The sequence below is a fragment of the Drosophila navojoa genome, chromosome 3, assembly GCF_054131105.1.
Source record: "Drosophila navojoa isolate 15081-1374.11 chromosome 3, UAZ_NAV_1.0, whole genome shotgun sequence".
In the NCBI taxonomy this organism is placed as follows: Eukaryota; Metazoa; Arthropoda; class Insecta; order Diptera; family Drosophilidae; genus Drosophila; species Drosophila navojoa.
In genome coordinates, this window is record NC_142891.1 from 11,776,855 (window position 1) to 11,793,677 (window position 16,823).

Below are 16,823 nucleotides of genomic sequence, written 5' to 3' on the forward strand. Positions count from 1 at the left end.
TCGCACTGAAGAGGCTCCTATTTATACGAAAACGGAGCGTGCTGCAAAAAATACAAAATACATAAAAAAAGAACGCCCGCGGCAACGTTCTAAAATGTTAAAGTAACAAGAAAGGAAAGTTTAGCATATAGTGAGCGCATTTTAAATACTCTTTGGGTTGCCGGAATAATTTATTAATGGCAATTAAATAAATATATAAAAATATATAAATTTATATATATATATTATATTACGTCATGTATAATAATATATAAATTTATATAATGAAATGTAAAATATATATATTTATATTTAATACAAAATTGCATTAACTACAATCAAACGTTTAGAAGATCAATAAATAAATATATAAAACAAATATTTATTTAGACAAAATTAATTGTATTTCAGAAACTACATAATTAATTATATAAGTGCTATATAAACAATTGTAGTATTTGGAATAAATATTGTCTTTAGATGTAAATATAAAGGAAATATATATTATTATATTAGTATATGCATAACGTATTTTAAACATGAAAAGCTAGACATAAAAATATTTAATATTCAGTGTTTTATGTATTTTATAAATATGTATTTACGATATATAATATCTTAAATAATATATAATGATATATATAAATAATAATAATATATAAAGAATTCTAGAAAGTAAATTTCATTAAATGTAAGCCTTTTTATACCTAACTATATAATTGATAATTTATTACTATGTATTATCTATCTATCTAATATACTTCAATGCAAGTTATACTGTCATGGATCAAAGGCCAATTCAATGAAAACTATCTTCGAATATCCACATACCTCTTTTACATATTTTACAAATAAGCTTAAGAATTTCTATTTTTGAGTTAACTCCTCATCAAGCAAGCGACTCTTTAATATTTATAATCCGCATATCAAACTTGTTGACATAATCGTAATACTTTCAGACATTGAAAAGTATGTATATTTATACCAAAAAAAAAAAGAACACGATGAATATGCGTACAAAATAAACCAAAACAAACGCGTTACTTCTGTGTCTTTTTTTCTTTTTTGTGTCCCCTGTAAAGCGAACATGGAAATAAAAACAAAAAACCGGCAAACGGCACAAGTCGTAGTCGGCTACCGGAGAAGAGCCTATAGCACGAGATGTCAATGTCCAACAGAAACTGGTCCAGATTTGCCGCTGACTTGTCATGCAAAATCAATGGGTGTAATTAATTAACTTTTTCTTCGTATTATGCTTTCTGTTTCCTCTTCTTTTTTGCCTCGTTTGCTTTGCATTACTTTGCATACTTCTGCGAGCATCTTTGATAATTTTTAAGTGGCAGCGAAATGATAAATCGTCTCAGCTTTCTCAATTAATATGAAATTTGCTCTTGCAAAGAATTTCACGTCAATAACGCAGTAAATAACCCATTGAAATCGGTAGCTGATGACCAATTTTTGACATTTTTGATTTATTGATCAATAATAATTATATAGTATTAAATTTATCATATTTACTCTATTCTTTTATGTAAAAATTTAGAATATATTATCATAATTAAATAAGCAAAGATTATCAGATCAGAAATCTTTAAAAAAATATTAATATGAGAAATACAAGATAGTAGTCGATTAAATTGAGTAATAACTGTTCACTCTTAGAGATCATTTCTTACTTATTTACTTATTTATTTATTTATGGTATATTGATTTTATTAAAAAGTATTTAGCAGGTAGAACAATAAACAGTTTGAAAAAAAAAAAAAAAAAAATTAAAAAATAAAGAAACAATAAAACCAAACCAAGTCAATTTTTTTAGGAACTTCTCTTCATTTGTTTGCTTCTTTGCCTTGATCTCTTTCCATGTGCAGAGTAGATTGTCGAATTTGGTCAAGACTGCCAAATTGCCAATTTGATGAAAAGGTGATTTTTTTTTTTTAACTGTAAATCGGTCAGTTAATGAGAACAAGACGTTTAAATTATATAGATTGCTGAAAACAAAAGATTGTTTTATAAATGTTTCTACATAATTTTCTTCTATTTTATTTATTTATTTTTTAATATAATTTTGTTGTTTAATATTATAAAGTGTAAAACTAAAAAGCACTGACAACTAACATGCTTGATAAATATGACATTCAAAAAGCCGTTATAGTTCACAGTTCAGCTTTTAGAAAAACGCACAAAAAAAGCTCAAACGCGTGCTCCAATAGTTACTATCGCTTAGCCGCCACGTACTGTTATCGCACAGCCGCATATCGATAGCTGGCAAGCAACCTGTGTGCAGTTGTTGCCCCTCTGGCTGGTAAACAAATAATTGTTGGAAATATACTTAACCAGTAAAACTGGCGTCCGTTTACCAAACAAACGACGGCAGATGCCAAGCAGGTGAAAAGCAACGATTTGCGTAGCGCAGAGTAACGGAAGCAACCGCAACACTAAGTGCAGCTGTTATTTATAGCAACATAATAGCAACAACAACTCGACGCTAAGACAACCGCCTAACAGCAACCCACCCACTCAGGCAACCAAACAACCACCGAATAGTTTTGTGAGTGAGTGAGCGAGTGGGCGTCGTAATTGGCCTCAAATACAAGTGCAAGGATACACGCTTCACAGTTGCACATTGTCGTCCCGTCAAAATCAAGGTGAGCTAAGCGGTTGCCGCGTGACGTCTCCATTTGACATTTGCGTGTGTTATGAAATTACATTTTTGACGGCCTATCGCAGCCACAAAAACTTTGTTATCAAATTGATTTAATTTATAAGATTTTAGAAAGCAACATGGAAGCAACCGTAACTGGAGTAAATGTGGGCACTGGAGCAGGATCAGGGACAGGAACGGCAGCAGCAACAGTGGCCGCCGCCGCTGCAGCAGCAGCCGCCGCAAATGCTCCCAATGCGAAACGGAATACGCAGCAAGGACGAAAAAAGTCGGGACCGAAATTTGAATTAACCGACGCACAAAAATCGGACATTAAAGAGGCATTCGATGTATTCGACAAAGACGGCATCGGCTATATAGAGGTTAAGGAGCTTAAGGTGGCCATCAGAGCATTGGGCTTCGAGCCGAAAAAGGAGGAAATTAAACGAATGATAGCGGAAATCGATAAGGATGGCAGCGGTCGGATTGCGTTCAATGACTTCTTGCATCTGATGACCATGAAAATGGCCGAAAAGGACATCAAGGAGGAGATATTGAAGGCGTTTCGCTTGTTCGACGACGATGAGACGGGCAAGATTTCGTTTAAGAATCTGAAACGTGTCGCACGGGAGCTTGGCGAGACGTTGTCGGACGAGGAGCTGCGCGAGATGATCGATGAGGCTGATCTGGACAACGATGGTGAGGTCAACCAGGAGGAATTTCTGCGCATCATGAAGAAAACCAGCTTGTATTAGGTCCACTTTTGGGCACATGGGACTCAAATTGAGCTCCAAGTCGTGCTGAAAGTGTGAACGTATTAAGTTTTAAGTTGATCTTAAGCTTTAGTGTAGCCAATTCGATTGCACAGCTTATGCTTTTATTTATTTATTGAATGTGGACTGCTTTTTATGTAAGTCTCGTCGTGTGTGCGTGTTCCTTTTCCCTGAATGTACAACATAAGCAAATGCACCGCCTGTATTTTTGCACAATATATAATCTCAATGATGAAGAATAAACATCAGCTAGTTAACGTTGTCAAAGAGTGATGTGTTTTGCTTTTTAGACTCTTGACTAGAATAGAACGAGGAATGCTACGAATAGAGAAGAGATACTCTTATCATTCTATCTGTCTCTCTTTAGCCATCGAGAGCGATGTAGACTTCCACTTAAAAGAACCAAAAGGGGGAAGATATACCCTAAAGTCTAGTTCGTGTACTAGAAGGAGTCATTTTGATGCGAAGAGCAGAGGATCTATGGGTAGACAACGAAAGAGTCAGTTAGTATATTTCTGACTGAATTCCTTTCTCTCTCTTCAAATAATGAGAATCACAAAGAGAGGTGTTGTATGAGTGCCTCACACTGCTGAATGTCTGCAGTGGTACTTGAAAATTTCTGCAAACATAGATCTCCCATTAAGAAAACATTTCATTCATTTATATTTTATTTGAATATTTTTTGCTTTTATTCATATGAAAATTCACTAAACATTTTAATACTTTGCCAACTTAAGAACTAAACAAAAAGACGGAACACATAAAAAAAACTAAGCACACAATATATTATACTTAAATTCGTTGTAAACATAAAATAGTATTGGTTGATATACCTATACACACATACATATACACATATGTATGTGCATTGGCTTATCTAGGGAACTGGCTGGATCTAAACGAACGGCGCATTAAAGTAAATCTTTCGTTTGCTCGGCAAGGGTTTGGTGCTCAGTCCGGAACCCTCAATGAATTTCTCAAAGCTGGCCAGATTCTTCTTCATCTGCTTGAGCTTGGCGGGCTCCGGTTTAGTTATTGGCTGGTTCACCTGCTTCTCCTCCACGTGCTCCTCATCCTGCTGCATCATTTGCTGCTCATGATCCTCCTGTTCGGTCTGCAGCTGAAACTCCTCATCCAGATTGTATTCATCAGCCGTTGAGATCAGGCACTCGTTGCCCTCACTGATCTCCGCCAGCATGCCCTCGCTCTGTGCTCCCTTCGCCGTGGCTTCGTTGCTTCTATCGTACTCCGCATCCAGATTATACCAATCGAATTCGGCCTGGAGTGGCAGCCCGCTGCTGGCATCGGCCAGCTGCAGCAGCGACTTTGATGTCGGCGTTGTAGGCAAACTTTTGGGCGTTGTAGGCGTGGTTGGCGAATTGGGCAAACTCATGCGTTTGTTGATCTCGGCCAGAATATTGGGCACATGCTTGCGCTTGTACTGGGCGGGCATCGTCTGGGTATTGCTGTTGCTGCTGAGCGGCAGCTGGAGGCGCAGCGTCTTGGGCGCCATTAGCATATAGTCGGCGGATTGCTTGGGCGCTATAATGGCCGCCACATTGGGTAGCTTTGGTATGTCGGCGAAAATCTCTTCGATTTCCTCAGTCTTGTGCGAGGCGGCCGCTGAGCAGGCATCATCATCATCATCATCATCGGAACAGTTGTTCCGTTGCCGTTCCTGTTCACATGGCCGTTCCCTTTCACGTTCCGCTTCGGGCTCTGTGGGCGTACTCGATTCTGGTACATTGTGAATGTCGGCAACGATTTGTACGCTCGTCACGCCCACCTCGGCTATGGAACAGTAGTCCGGTTCGCTTGTCGTTGTCGTGGATACCGCACAATCGCCCTCATCTTCGTCCAGGTGCTCCTCGAGCTGCTGCAGCGACTTCTTGAACTTGAGCAAATTCGCCGGCTTGGGCGGCAAGGCCGGCGGCAATTTCTGCGGCGTCTTGGTGCTGCCAGCACTGGCATCTGACGTCGCGGCTGCCATGTCCACATACAGATTGGAGGCACGCTCCGAGCCGATTGGCTCATACTCGTTGCTGTAGATGCTCTCGTAGTTGAGGGTGTCGCCGGGCACAACGGAGCCGGCGGCGGTGGCGGCGGCGGCTGCAGCGGTTTCTGCCATGGGATGATAGTGTGAGATCAATTCGTTGGCATTATGTGGCTCCTCCTCGTCGTCATGGCGCGGCACATGCACCATGCTGTTCTTTGTGGAGAAGTGCACCCGCTTGCGTCCATTCGTGCCGCTGCGGCCGCTCAGCGAGCTGCGACGCGGCAGATTGGAGCCCGTCTTGGGCGCCAGCGCAGACTTGGGCGTGCTTGGCTCGCGCAGCGTCTCCTCCATGGACTGTTGCAGCAGTATCTGATTGACGCACTCGAGCACGGGATTGACAGCGCCATGGCCATATGGCTTGGCCACCACGGGCGCTGTGCTCAGCTCCTCCTGGTCCGAGGCACTGGCATACCAATCATCTGTGGTCGTCTCGTAGATTTGCTTGGGCGACGCCTCTGAGAAGTCGGCACAGCGTCGCTGCACGATTTTGATAGCGCCGCGAGACATTAGCTGTTGCTCCTGCTCCGGATCGAGCTCATCGAAATCTTCGTCGTCCTGTGTGGGCGAAAAGATGCCATCATCCTCCTCCAACTGGGCGGCCACCGATGAGGCGGTCTTGCTGCTGCGACTGGAGGCCGAGCTGTTGCGTCGCCGTTGCTGCTGCTGCTGCTCCAGCTCCAGACTGCTGTGCTCGGAGTAATCGCCATCCTGTAGCGTTGACTTCACTCCATGCATGCGCTCCATCGCCCGCGCATAGTTGTGCAGCTGCTCGTAGCTCGTCTGCGAATCCTCGCGACTAATGCTGCTCGTATTCTCTTCCGACTGTTGCTCCAGTGCTGCATCATCGATGTGCATTGCCCGGGAGCGCATATAGTCCCGAAACGTGCCCGCTGTGCGCTTGCTTGTGTAGCGCACACTGCGCCTGGCGCCATAAAACGACGATGAGACTGTGTCATCGCTGGAAGAGCCGTGCTCAGCTGAAGATTGAGAGTGAGAGAGAGAAAGAGAGAGAGATAGAAATTAATACATATATGCAAAAGGTCTTGCTTAGAGATGACAACGTGTAAAGGATTATTAAATAGACAACAAGTTTATTTATCTTATCGGGGTGCATAATGGCATTTAATAAATTATTATTATTTTTTAAATGGTTATGAAAGTTAACAGAATTCCAAATTAGAGTAGATTACTCATAAGTAATCTTTATTTTTTTTTTTATATATATTAATTTGCAGTTTTACAGTAATTTTATATTTTGTTTTCATAACTCATTCTCATATTTATATATTTTGAATACACTACACGGTATATGTATTTGTATATTTTCATTATTATTTTTTTTATATATTTTATATTTTTTTATTATTATTTTTGTATCTTATTTTTTGTTGTTATTTTGTTTATTATATTATTTGTTTATTATAAATTTATTGCATTTACATTATTAATTATTTTTAATTAATTCATACTCATAACCTAAGCATTATTTTGTATACAGTATTTATTTGTTGTACTGTCAATAAAAAATGTGTTATTATTATTTATATTATTTATTATTTATTTTCATTATTTAATGAAATTCATTTTTGCATTTAAAAAATATTATTTATAAATTATTATTATTTCATTTATTAGTTATTTCATTATAATATTTATGTTTAGTCCATTTTAACCCAGAAAGTCAATATTAAACATTTTGGGCTGGTAAAAATAACATACAATTTATCTTAACCATATATTGCGCATGTCTGCTAGAGACTAAGCTGATTATAAGGCAATAAACTTGAGTGCCAGTTGGCATATGAGTCAATTATTGCACTCTTTGTTTGTTGCTTGGTAGAAATCTGATTAGTTGGCAGCTCGTTAAACTCAAAAGAAATTTTGAATAGATCTCAGGAATGTACTACAATAGATTTTCACAAATAAAAATTCAACTAAAATAAAAAAATGTTTTTATTTTAGTTGAATATATTTTTGAATCAGTAATCAAAGCTAGATCAAAGCATAAAAATATCACGCTAAAATATATATTATTTTTTATTATTTGAAAATAATTGCATTTAAACCTTATTTATATACCTCAACAAATTATAATTTATGTGAGAACTCATATCATCCAAAAAGTTCACCAGGCGTTATAGACTTTCTATGCTTTTGCTTAATCATACTCATTTTGACTGACATTTAGGGTATTTCACGTATTATATCAGAAGATAAATTTATTATTTATTGCGCAAAAAAAAAGTTACTGAAATTTGGTAATGTAATTGACCGATTATAAAACATTGATATTATTATTTTTGTAATCTGAAAATGATTCCAACTAAAATGCCTTTTAAATTAAAAGTTTGAAAAGTATTAAAAGTTTTAATAGAACTTGCTTACAATGATTTCATTCAGAATTTCTCTTTCTTTTATTCTTGATTATCTATATTTATACTCCATATTCTATCTTCTTCTTGTTCACTTTGCCATCTCATATAAAAATTAGTGTTTTTCCACTCACCTTTGGCGCTGACGCCCAATTCCTTGCTGCAAGTCTGTGTGGCGCTGGCTCTCAGCTCAATGTCATAGAATTGCTTGCGGCAATTGTTGCATTGCAAAGCCTCGAGCACCAGGCACTCCTCCACATGCGCCTCCTCATCAGCGTTTGTCTCCTGGTCGGCGACCATGCCCTCGTCCCGCTGATAGTCGGCCAGACGCTTGCGCAGCGCACGATTCTGTCGCAATAGGCGGCAAATTTCGGCATCTCGTTCCGATAGACGCATATTGACTGTCTTCATGTCGTTCTTTAGCTTCGACTCGAAGCAGATCAGGGATTTGACAACGCAGGCTAGCTCCTCAGTGCGTCGGCGCTTCTCCTTGGCCAGTTCACGATGCAGCTGCTTGTTCTGCTGATCGTAGTTGGAGATCATTTGCAATAGACGCCGGCGCTGCAGACGCTCGGGTGAATTGGCCGCCGCTGCCGAGGCCGAGGTTGGAGCACCTGACGAACTGGAGCCCGAGGAGCTGCGTTGCACTTCGCTGCTGCTAGTGCTGCCGCCGCCATGTGTGTTTCTCGAGGATTGCGAGTTGTCCGAGTTCTGTAAAGATATGCGAACATGCAATGAAATTAGTCAAAAGCTCTAGCAATTACGTTTGTTGCCAACCCAAGCACACCTTATGGTTTCCCAGCACATGGAAGTGACCTCCGAAACCCCATTTGCCCACCATCGTTGTGGCTCAGTCGACAGCTCCCCAATGACAACTGACAACCGACAGCCGTCTACGATGTCAGCGTGCCGGCTAGCTACCGCTGATTGATAGTAGAGTTGCGACACCTTATCTCAACCGGGTCTTATTCTAATGACGCACACCAGCTGCTCTGGTGGTCGCCAACCGAAATTATCTACTGCATGTACTTCGATCCAAGGGAATATGCGTTCTCACATTCAAGGCGATTTGGATGATATGGATAGAGTTATTTTTTTGGATCTGCTTAGCTAAGCGGGATTTATTTTTAAACAACTGCTTTCATTTTTTATTATTTGGTCGAAGTAGTAGTTTTTTTTATATAATGCGCCAAGAAGCATGCTATAAAAATGTATGTGGATTTAATGTGAAAGTGAATTTTGGAATATGCGAATTGCTTTTACTCTACATGCAAAAAAGTATGCTACACAGGAGATATAAATTTGAGACCAAAGAACTATAGTTGAATGTATATAAAAGTTTTTTTTTATAATAAAGAATTATTTAAAAAAAAACTATATTAATATATATAAATTATTAAAAACTAAATTAAATTCCTAGCAAAAAAAACTGTAGAAAACTTCTATATTAATAAGATATTTTCACTACATATGTATATTCTTATTTTATTTTTAATTATTTTATTATTACATTTAGAATAAAAAACTCTTAAAAAAAAATGAAACTAAATTATATAAATTTTTAAAAACAATTTTTAATAATGCTCTGGAAGTTTTATTGAAGTTGATTCCAAAATATATTAGAAATGCTCTTATAAAAACATAATAAAAGACCTACTTTGCAATTGAAAACTTTAAACATTTTTTTTTTTAAATAAATAGTTAATATGCTAGATAAATGAAATGCTACTACTTCCATATATGTAAATAAAGTCCTAAAATTACCCATTCAATTATCAATTTAGTTATTATCAATTAAAAGTGCATGTTTTTTAAAGGGTATCTACTTGCTTACACAGACAAAATATCCCATATTCGCCACTGATCTATCTTATCAAATGTTTAACTGTTTTCGTTTTTGTGCCAAAAATAGAAAAGAGAAGAAAATACATCAAAATGCAACAAGTGTATTTTGATATGCGGCGAAAACCTTGTTAGATTTATGACTCTGTTGTTGTCCATTGTTGTATAATATTCTCTGTCATGTCATGTTATTTTCGACACTCGATCCAAATTCGAGTGTCATACGCCCTCATCGAAGGCCATTCGGTCGAGTCAGTTGACATCTGCGTGCTATATTGACCAACTATGGGCATAATTGCAGCTGCTGCAGAACTCTGGAGATGACACGTTCGAGCTGATACAGAAACATATTGAGGCATGCGCTATGCGAGTAATGCGACAAGCAATGCAGCCCGCATGATTTCAACACATAAAGCAAATCAAAGAAAAAATAAATAAAAATAAAAACAATTAATGCCAAGGCGAATTTGTGTTGACCAGCTCATTAGCCATTGGGCTTATCGCGGCAATTAGAAAGCCAAGAAAGCCATCGGGCACAGTCATCTATCTAACCGAGTTGAGCTCTTTGTGTGATAAGTAAAGCCCTAACCGCGTGCTCTTCCCACAATCAGCCATTTGGGCAATAATGCACGCGCGTGCCCCATAAATTGCCCCGCCCCTCAGATCTCAAGTGCAGATTGCGTCCATGTGATGCAGACTAAGTCTGACTAAGTAGATCTTTGCTTTAGATAAAAAACTGATTTAAACTACATAATGTGCATTCTGTGTGTCGTAATCAACGTGAAAAGAAAGTGAAAGATTACGGTTATCATTAGAAGGCACAAGTTTAGATCTTTATCTGTTTAGTTGATAAAACTGTCTAGCGTATTTTAAGATTATCTAACCAAAAGAGAAATGTAATTTGAGTATACATATACATATGTAATGTCTATAAAGGTAGTTATTTGACTTTACTTTAAGTTTGTTTTACATATATTTTATATATTCAAGTAATTGATTTTTAATACATTTTTTTTTTGTAGGTATCATATTTCATAAATATAGATTTGTCAAGAATTTTTTTTTTTAAATAAAATTATACCATAATATAATGCATATTATTCCTTAAATCATATAATATTTTTACTTTTTCTCTTACCTCTGAGTCTGACTAAGTAGATCTTTGCTTTAGATAAAAACTGATTTAAACTACATAATGTGCATTCTGTGTGTCGTAATCAACGTGAAAAGAAAGTGAAAGACTACAGTTATCAACATAAAACACAAGTTTAGATCTTTATCTGTTTACTTGATAAAACTGTCTAGCGTATTTTAAGTTTATCTAACCAAAAGAGAAATGTAATTTGAGTATACATATACATATGTAATGTCTATTAAGGTAGCTATTTGACTTTACTTTAAGTTTGTTTTACATATGTTTTTTATATTTTAGTAAATTATTTTTAATGCATTTTTTTTTGGTAGGTTTCATATTTAATCATTATATATTTATCAAGAATTTTTTTTTTTAAATATACCATAATATGATATATTGCATATAATCCCTAAAACCTTACATAATTTTTACTCTTTCTCTTGCCTCATTATCTCTTAATAATATGTTTTATGGAGATGAAAATGTATTTTAAATCTCTTTTATTTTGTACTTCAAAATCTTCATTACGATTTTAATTAAACATTTTTTACTTGATCCACATAATACAAAAAGTCTTTCACTAATACGCAAAATAAATATTTTTCATATCTGAATTTATAAGAAAAACTATATAATATGCATTATTATATTATCTCAAAGTATTATTATAATACTTTTATTATAATTATATTATTTATATTATATTATTTTATTATAATACTTTGAGATAATATAATAAATACATATTATAGTTTCTTTCAATCTATGTAACCTTTTATTAATTTATTTTTTTAATGTGCCCAGTTTACTCAAAATGTTATGCGAATATCACAAAAAGTTTTATCGATATATTCTATTCCCATGATTTTCTATGCAATGCTCTAGATATCTATCATATAATTTATATCAATATTATTCATGAAAAATGTTCTCTTATTTATATATATATTACTTGATGTTCAATACTTACATGCTCTGCACTCTGTTTCTGCAGTCTTGAACCGAATCCGAGTTTCTTGTAGGCAGGCGTGTGTCCAGCTGCCTGGGTATTGTAATGCGACTCCAGACTGGGCTCCGGGAGCTTCTGATAATGCTGCAGCGTTGCCGCGCCTGTTGGAGCCTTCGAACGCATATTCACTTCGCTGTTGTTGTTGTTGGTGGTGGTTGTGGTGGTGGGACTGGGTGTCTTGGTCTGTACCGCCTCATAGAACTCGCCGTCGCCGTGGCTGCGATAGCTGCCCTGCAGGCAATTGAAGCTGCCCCAATCCGCTTGCAGATTACTATAGAGCGGGCTGCTCTCTGCCGATGATTTATCCTTATCAGCTAGACTCTTGCCGCCACCAGCCTGACACTTTAACGTATCGTAGCCGTTGAGCAATTCACTGCGTATGAACTTCTCGATGAATTGGCTGGGCGACTTGGAGCTTAGATTGGCAAAGAATTTGCCGCCCGTATCGCTGAGGCTGCTCGTCGAACGGCGATGAGCGGCTGCTGACTGCTGAGGCTTGTGATTCTTATGGGGCAGACTGTTGCTCTTCTTTTGGCCACTGCTGTCATCCGGGGATGTTGTTTGCTCCGTTGTTGTTGTAGTTGTTGTCGTTTGGGGCAGGCCATAGATTTGGGAGCTGCTCAACAGACTGAACATGTTGTTGGCTAAGGGCTTCAAGGGATTGCTGCTGGCTTGTTGGCTGTGGGCTGATAATCAGGCGCAAGGCAACGACAGCTTCATGACTCTGCCATAAAAAGCGCTGTAAATACAATGGAGAGAGAGAGAGAGAGAGTGAGAGAGAGAGAAATGTTGTATGATTAGTTAACTTGCAAAGATGCCAAACAAATTCAATTAACGCGATTTGTATAACTCTCAGGCAATTGAAATTCCATTGTTTGTTACATATACCACAATGTTGTCTCTGCTGTAATAATTAAGTCAATTTGCCGCCTATAATGTGTCAATCGCTCACTTGTGTTGCAATCATTAAATTATCATGAGACACATCGCATTACGTTTACATGAAACCAAACCTAATGACATTTCACGCGTTTCAATAATTTATGTGCAATGTCTTCATTCGGAAGGTTCACCTGATTGTTGATATCATTAAATATTTACGAGCATGACCGTAGCTAGAATATCATGTGAGCATTGGGCAGTAGTTGAACATTGAAGTGAATTAAGTTTTCAACATTTGAGCAGTTTGATAATTTTAGGAAAAATTTATTACGAGATCGCAGTCAAACCGAAATTCTGTATTGTCTGCATGACAATACTCTAATTTTTTATTTGGAATTGAGAAGTGTAATGAAATCGGGTGTGCCCGAATAGGAGGTAACCGAAAACCTATGGACGTGTTGCTGTTGAATGATAGTTAAGAGTTATCAATAGAATTTTATTAGCCTATTTATGCTGTGCTAATGATGTTCTCTGAATATAGTTAAAGGCAATAAACTATAAACTATATATATATATATAAATAAAATATAACGTTAGATACATACATAAATACAGTTGCGGTCATAGTAATAATTATAGAAATAATAGTACGATTGTACACTAAATGCTGGACAAAAATACTCAGTCATAAAGTTCAATGTTCTAATATTCATTTTAAATGAATATTATATTTAGGAAATGTGTTATTAGTTTTTATGTTCATATAAATAAATATTTTTTATTAATATTTATTTTTATTTTTTTTTTATTTTTATTATTATTTTATTTTTATCAAGATTTAATACTCAGTCGCACAATTATTTTTATGTATGTAAACAAAAAATTTAATATATACAGCTATTTTATTTTTGTACTTAAAAATCAAATAAACAATAACAATAATATAGGTGCTGCAAAAATTTATATAGACTTATATATCAACTTCCGTCTATTATTATAGCTGCCAATCAATAACTACTGTTATCTAGCCCAAGTCCAAGAGTTTTTACTGCTATACATATAAAATGTTAAAAGCGCATATACAAATGAGCTTTCCATAGAAAAGCTTTGTGAACAATGTGCTTTCTTAGAGCTACGTGAGATATGTCAGCCATAAACTACTTTCAATTGATCAAGATTAATTAGATTTGTTATATCTCTAAAGATATCGTTTATTGATTAGGGCTATCGCATATTGTCCAAAACTAACCTTACACAAGAAAATAGTTTATTATTTGACTACAGTCAATTGTTGCGGCATTGATCAGAGACAAATATTAATGATACCCTGTTGTGGCTGTTGTTGTTGTTGTTATTATTGTTGTTGCTTAATGGTTCAATATAAGTTTTTGATTTTAATACACGTCAATATGAAAATCTGAATTTTTCATTGAATTTATTACAAGTTAAAGTCCAAATTTTTTCTTATCAATTAAAGGTTTTTTGGCTTTGATTATTTGTCCCCACAAACACACACATACACGCACACATACATACGCACAGTCATTAATTTATAACAATAGCTCATTGATTTATTAATTTTTGAACAAACAAGCTGAAAATTGTTTCATCGTCTGCGCTTTGTTTGTGCTGGGAATTTCTTGGCTATTTGTCCAAAAAAAAAAAAAAAACGGAGAGAGAGAAAAAATTATTGTTTATTGTGCATTTATTTGATAGATGTAGTCAGGTCAGCCTATCGGACCTTTGGTACCATTATAAAACTAACCTTGAAATTGGTGTTTTGGGTTAATTATATGACTCAAGAGCGAAGGTTCTCGTTGTAAACATTTATGGGGCAGCAGTTTATCGCGCGGTGTAAATGAAATTTTGATTTGTAAAGAGCTTCACAGAGTGTGTTGCAATATGCGCTTGGATTTTATATGAGGTACATATATAAGGTTCAGCTGGCATTACCTATGCCCAGGTTAAGTAACAGACTTTGTTCTTGTTGCACAGTTTTTTTTTTTTTTTGGCTTTATTTTAGCCATTTTCATTCGAGTACGTTTTGGCTATTCGTTACGGCTATGGCAATAAATTTATGAACTGTAAAGAGAGGCAATTAAAAAGCGCCAAGAAAATGCGCAACAAAAGGCGAAGCTAACGACGCGTCGCTGACGTCGACGGCGACTGCAATAGCGGCAGAGACGTTGCGCATGCGCAGTCATTGGAGTGGGCAGCGGAGTTGCTTTTCCTTTTTCAGCGCGTGTTTGAAGCCAATTAAACTGAATGCAATGATCATTACACCTTATGATAATGACGTTAATGCAATGCAAAAGAAATTGAACGAATAAGTAAATCAAAAAGCACATTTTCAAATTAAAAGTATCATAAGTAAACATTTGATTAGGTTTTCTTTTTCTTTTTCAGCTTTTTTTTGGTATTATTCAAATGTGAGAAAGTTGGCTGAATAAGTTTGGTATTTGAAAAATCATGCAGTTAATCACATTTAAAGAGTGGGAAATTTATTTGTAACTGAAACGGATACGCAGAGAAAATGCGTTTCGATTTCAGTAATTTGATTTAAATATAAAAATCATTAGGCTGTGTGAGATTAGAATGATAATGATTCTAATGAAAGTGGCTCATGAATGATGCATCAAAGTCGAATTTGAAACGTATATTAATTTAGCATATCAAATAAATTTAGGCACGCCTCTCAAAGTCAGAGAATAAAGCTAGTTCAACTACAAATTTACAAGAATTTTATATATATATTTGTACATGCTCAGTTATGGGACTTGATCAAATTTCTTTCATGCCAATGAAAAAAAATATTTAAACTGAAGAAATATATTTAATTCCCAACTTTTTTTAGGTATTAAAAATAAAAATTTTTTTTCTCGCTTTTACATAGCTGTAATAAATATTGTTGAAGCTATAAATTCTTTGAAATTATTAATCAATTAAAAGCGAGAAATAAAATATATAATAACGTAATAAATATAATATAAAAAATATTTATTGCCGCTACATCCAAGTTATGAGTTATATAACTTGAGTTTTTTTATTTTAAGTTATAATAATAAATAAGTAAGTAATAAATAATAATAATAAATAAATACAATAGGTAAGAAAATATTTAGAAAAAAAAATATATCTGTATATAAAAAATAATTATAATATAAAAATCGGCAGTCAATAAAAATTAACTTAAAGAAAATTGTCAAAAATGATATAAAAACTATATAACAATAATTAAATATAAGTAATAATATATTTAAAAATACATTTAAATAAACATATAATTTCGTAAAATACAAAATTGTCACAAAATTATAATTATAAAAAAATATATCTATATTTGATATCGATCAGCTCATCATCCATTAATATATTTCCTATAAATCTTTAACTATATATCCTCCTACAAAAAAGCTTTCTTCTCGGAATTCTTGTCCAAAAATGATTTAGTTAACAAATTGCCTAATGGGCTGGCAGCAATTAATATTGTTGATATCTAAATATGCAAAAACTATCGAACAATCAACTTCAGTCTTTGACTTACAATAAATTTTCATTTGTTACCATTTAAAGCGAAAATTATGCAAAAGCTTTATTCCAGGCCTATCTCAGCGTAAAGATCATTTATTATAACCAAAAACTAAACACTCACACACACACACACACACGCATTCAAACATATACGATTTGTTGGCCTGTATTGGCTTAAGCATTTATACACTTCGGGGCCACTCAATTATCGGATTTTTCAAATCACAATATGACCATAGAACGTTCAATTTTGTTTGAGAGGGGGCCATCTAATCATTTGTCTAACTGGTATTGACCATATATGTGTGCTAGACAATATTTATGCCACAATAATCTAGGCAACAGATTCAATAGCGCGACTGCTAGATTTATTAGAAATTCGAAACGTTCGAATTGTGCGGCTGACTGACAAGCCGGGCGACCCAACTAACCAAGCCAAGCCAAGCCAGGCCAGGCCAAGCGGAGCCAAGCCAAGACCGAGTCTAAACAAATTGTCTTAATTGGCCAAGACGAATGGGTTGCCTGCCTTTTTAGGCTCGAATCCGTCTTACCCATTGGCAATGCCGATGTTGATGCTGCTGCTGCTGCCGCCGCCGGCGA

General features: G+C 35.8%; 2 protein-coding genes across 5 annotated transcripts in view; one reads left to right on the forward strand and one right to left on the reverse strand.

Moving 5' to 3' along the window:
* Positions 1-2,212: 2,212 nt before the first annotated feature.
* On the forward strand, positions 2,213-3,663 carry LOC108649365 (uncharacterized). 3 transcript variants are annotated; one of them, XM_089256865.1, is made up of 3 exons: positions 2,213-2,367; positions 2,441-2,627; positions 2,756-3,663. In XM_089256865.1, the coding sequence occupies exon 3, from the start codon at positions 2,764-2,766 to the stop codon at positions 3,376-3,378; it is 615 nt and encodes a 204-aa protein (XP_089112991.1). In that variant the 5' UTR covers positions 2,213-2,367; positions 2,441-2,627; positions 2,756-2,763; the 3' UTR covers positions 3,379-3,663. The 3 variants fall into 3 exon arrangements, with proteins under 3 accessions (XP_089112991.1, XP_030240857.1, XP_089112990.1); XM_030384997.2 differs by having other exon boundaries at positions 2,214-2,367; positions 2,749-3,663; XM_089256864.1 differs by having other exon boundaries at positions 2,221-2,367; positions 2,428-2,627; positions 2,749-3,663.
* Positions 3,664-4,055: 392 nt separating this feature from the next.
* Positions 4,056-16,823, reverse strand: part of LOC115562843 (uncharacterized) — a 39,693-nt gene continuing 26,925 nt past the window's right edge. Inside the window, exons 3-5 of one of the 2 annotated variants that reach the window (XM_030384993.2) lie at positions 11,772-12,549; positions 7,959-8,535; positions 4,056-6,429 (exon numbers count right to left, since the gene is read on the reverse strand). In XM_030384993.2, the coding sequence (XP_030240853.2) occupies positions 4,292-6,429; positions 7,959-8,535; positions 11,772-12,446 (3,390 nt within the window). In that variant the 5' untranslated portion in view covers positions 12,447-12,549 and the 3' untranslated portion in view covers positions 4,056-4,291. Of the gene's footprint in view, positions 6,430-7,958; positions 8,536-8,611; positions 8,808-11,771; positions 12,550-16,823 lie in introns of those variants that run through there. The other variant, XM_030384995.2, reaches the window with a different exon arrangement.

Excerpts from the sequence above, each read along its gene's own strand:
- LOC108649365 (XM_089256865.1), top strand. The coding sequence starts at position 2,764 with ATGGAAGCAACCGTAACTGGAGTAAATGTGGGCACTGGAGCAGGATCA.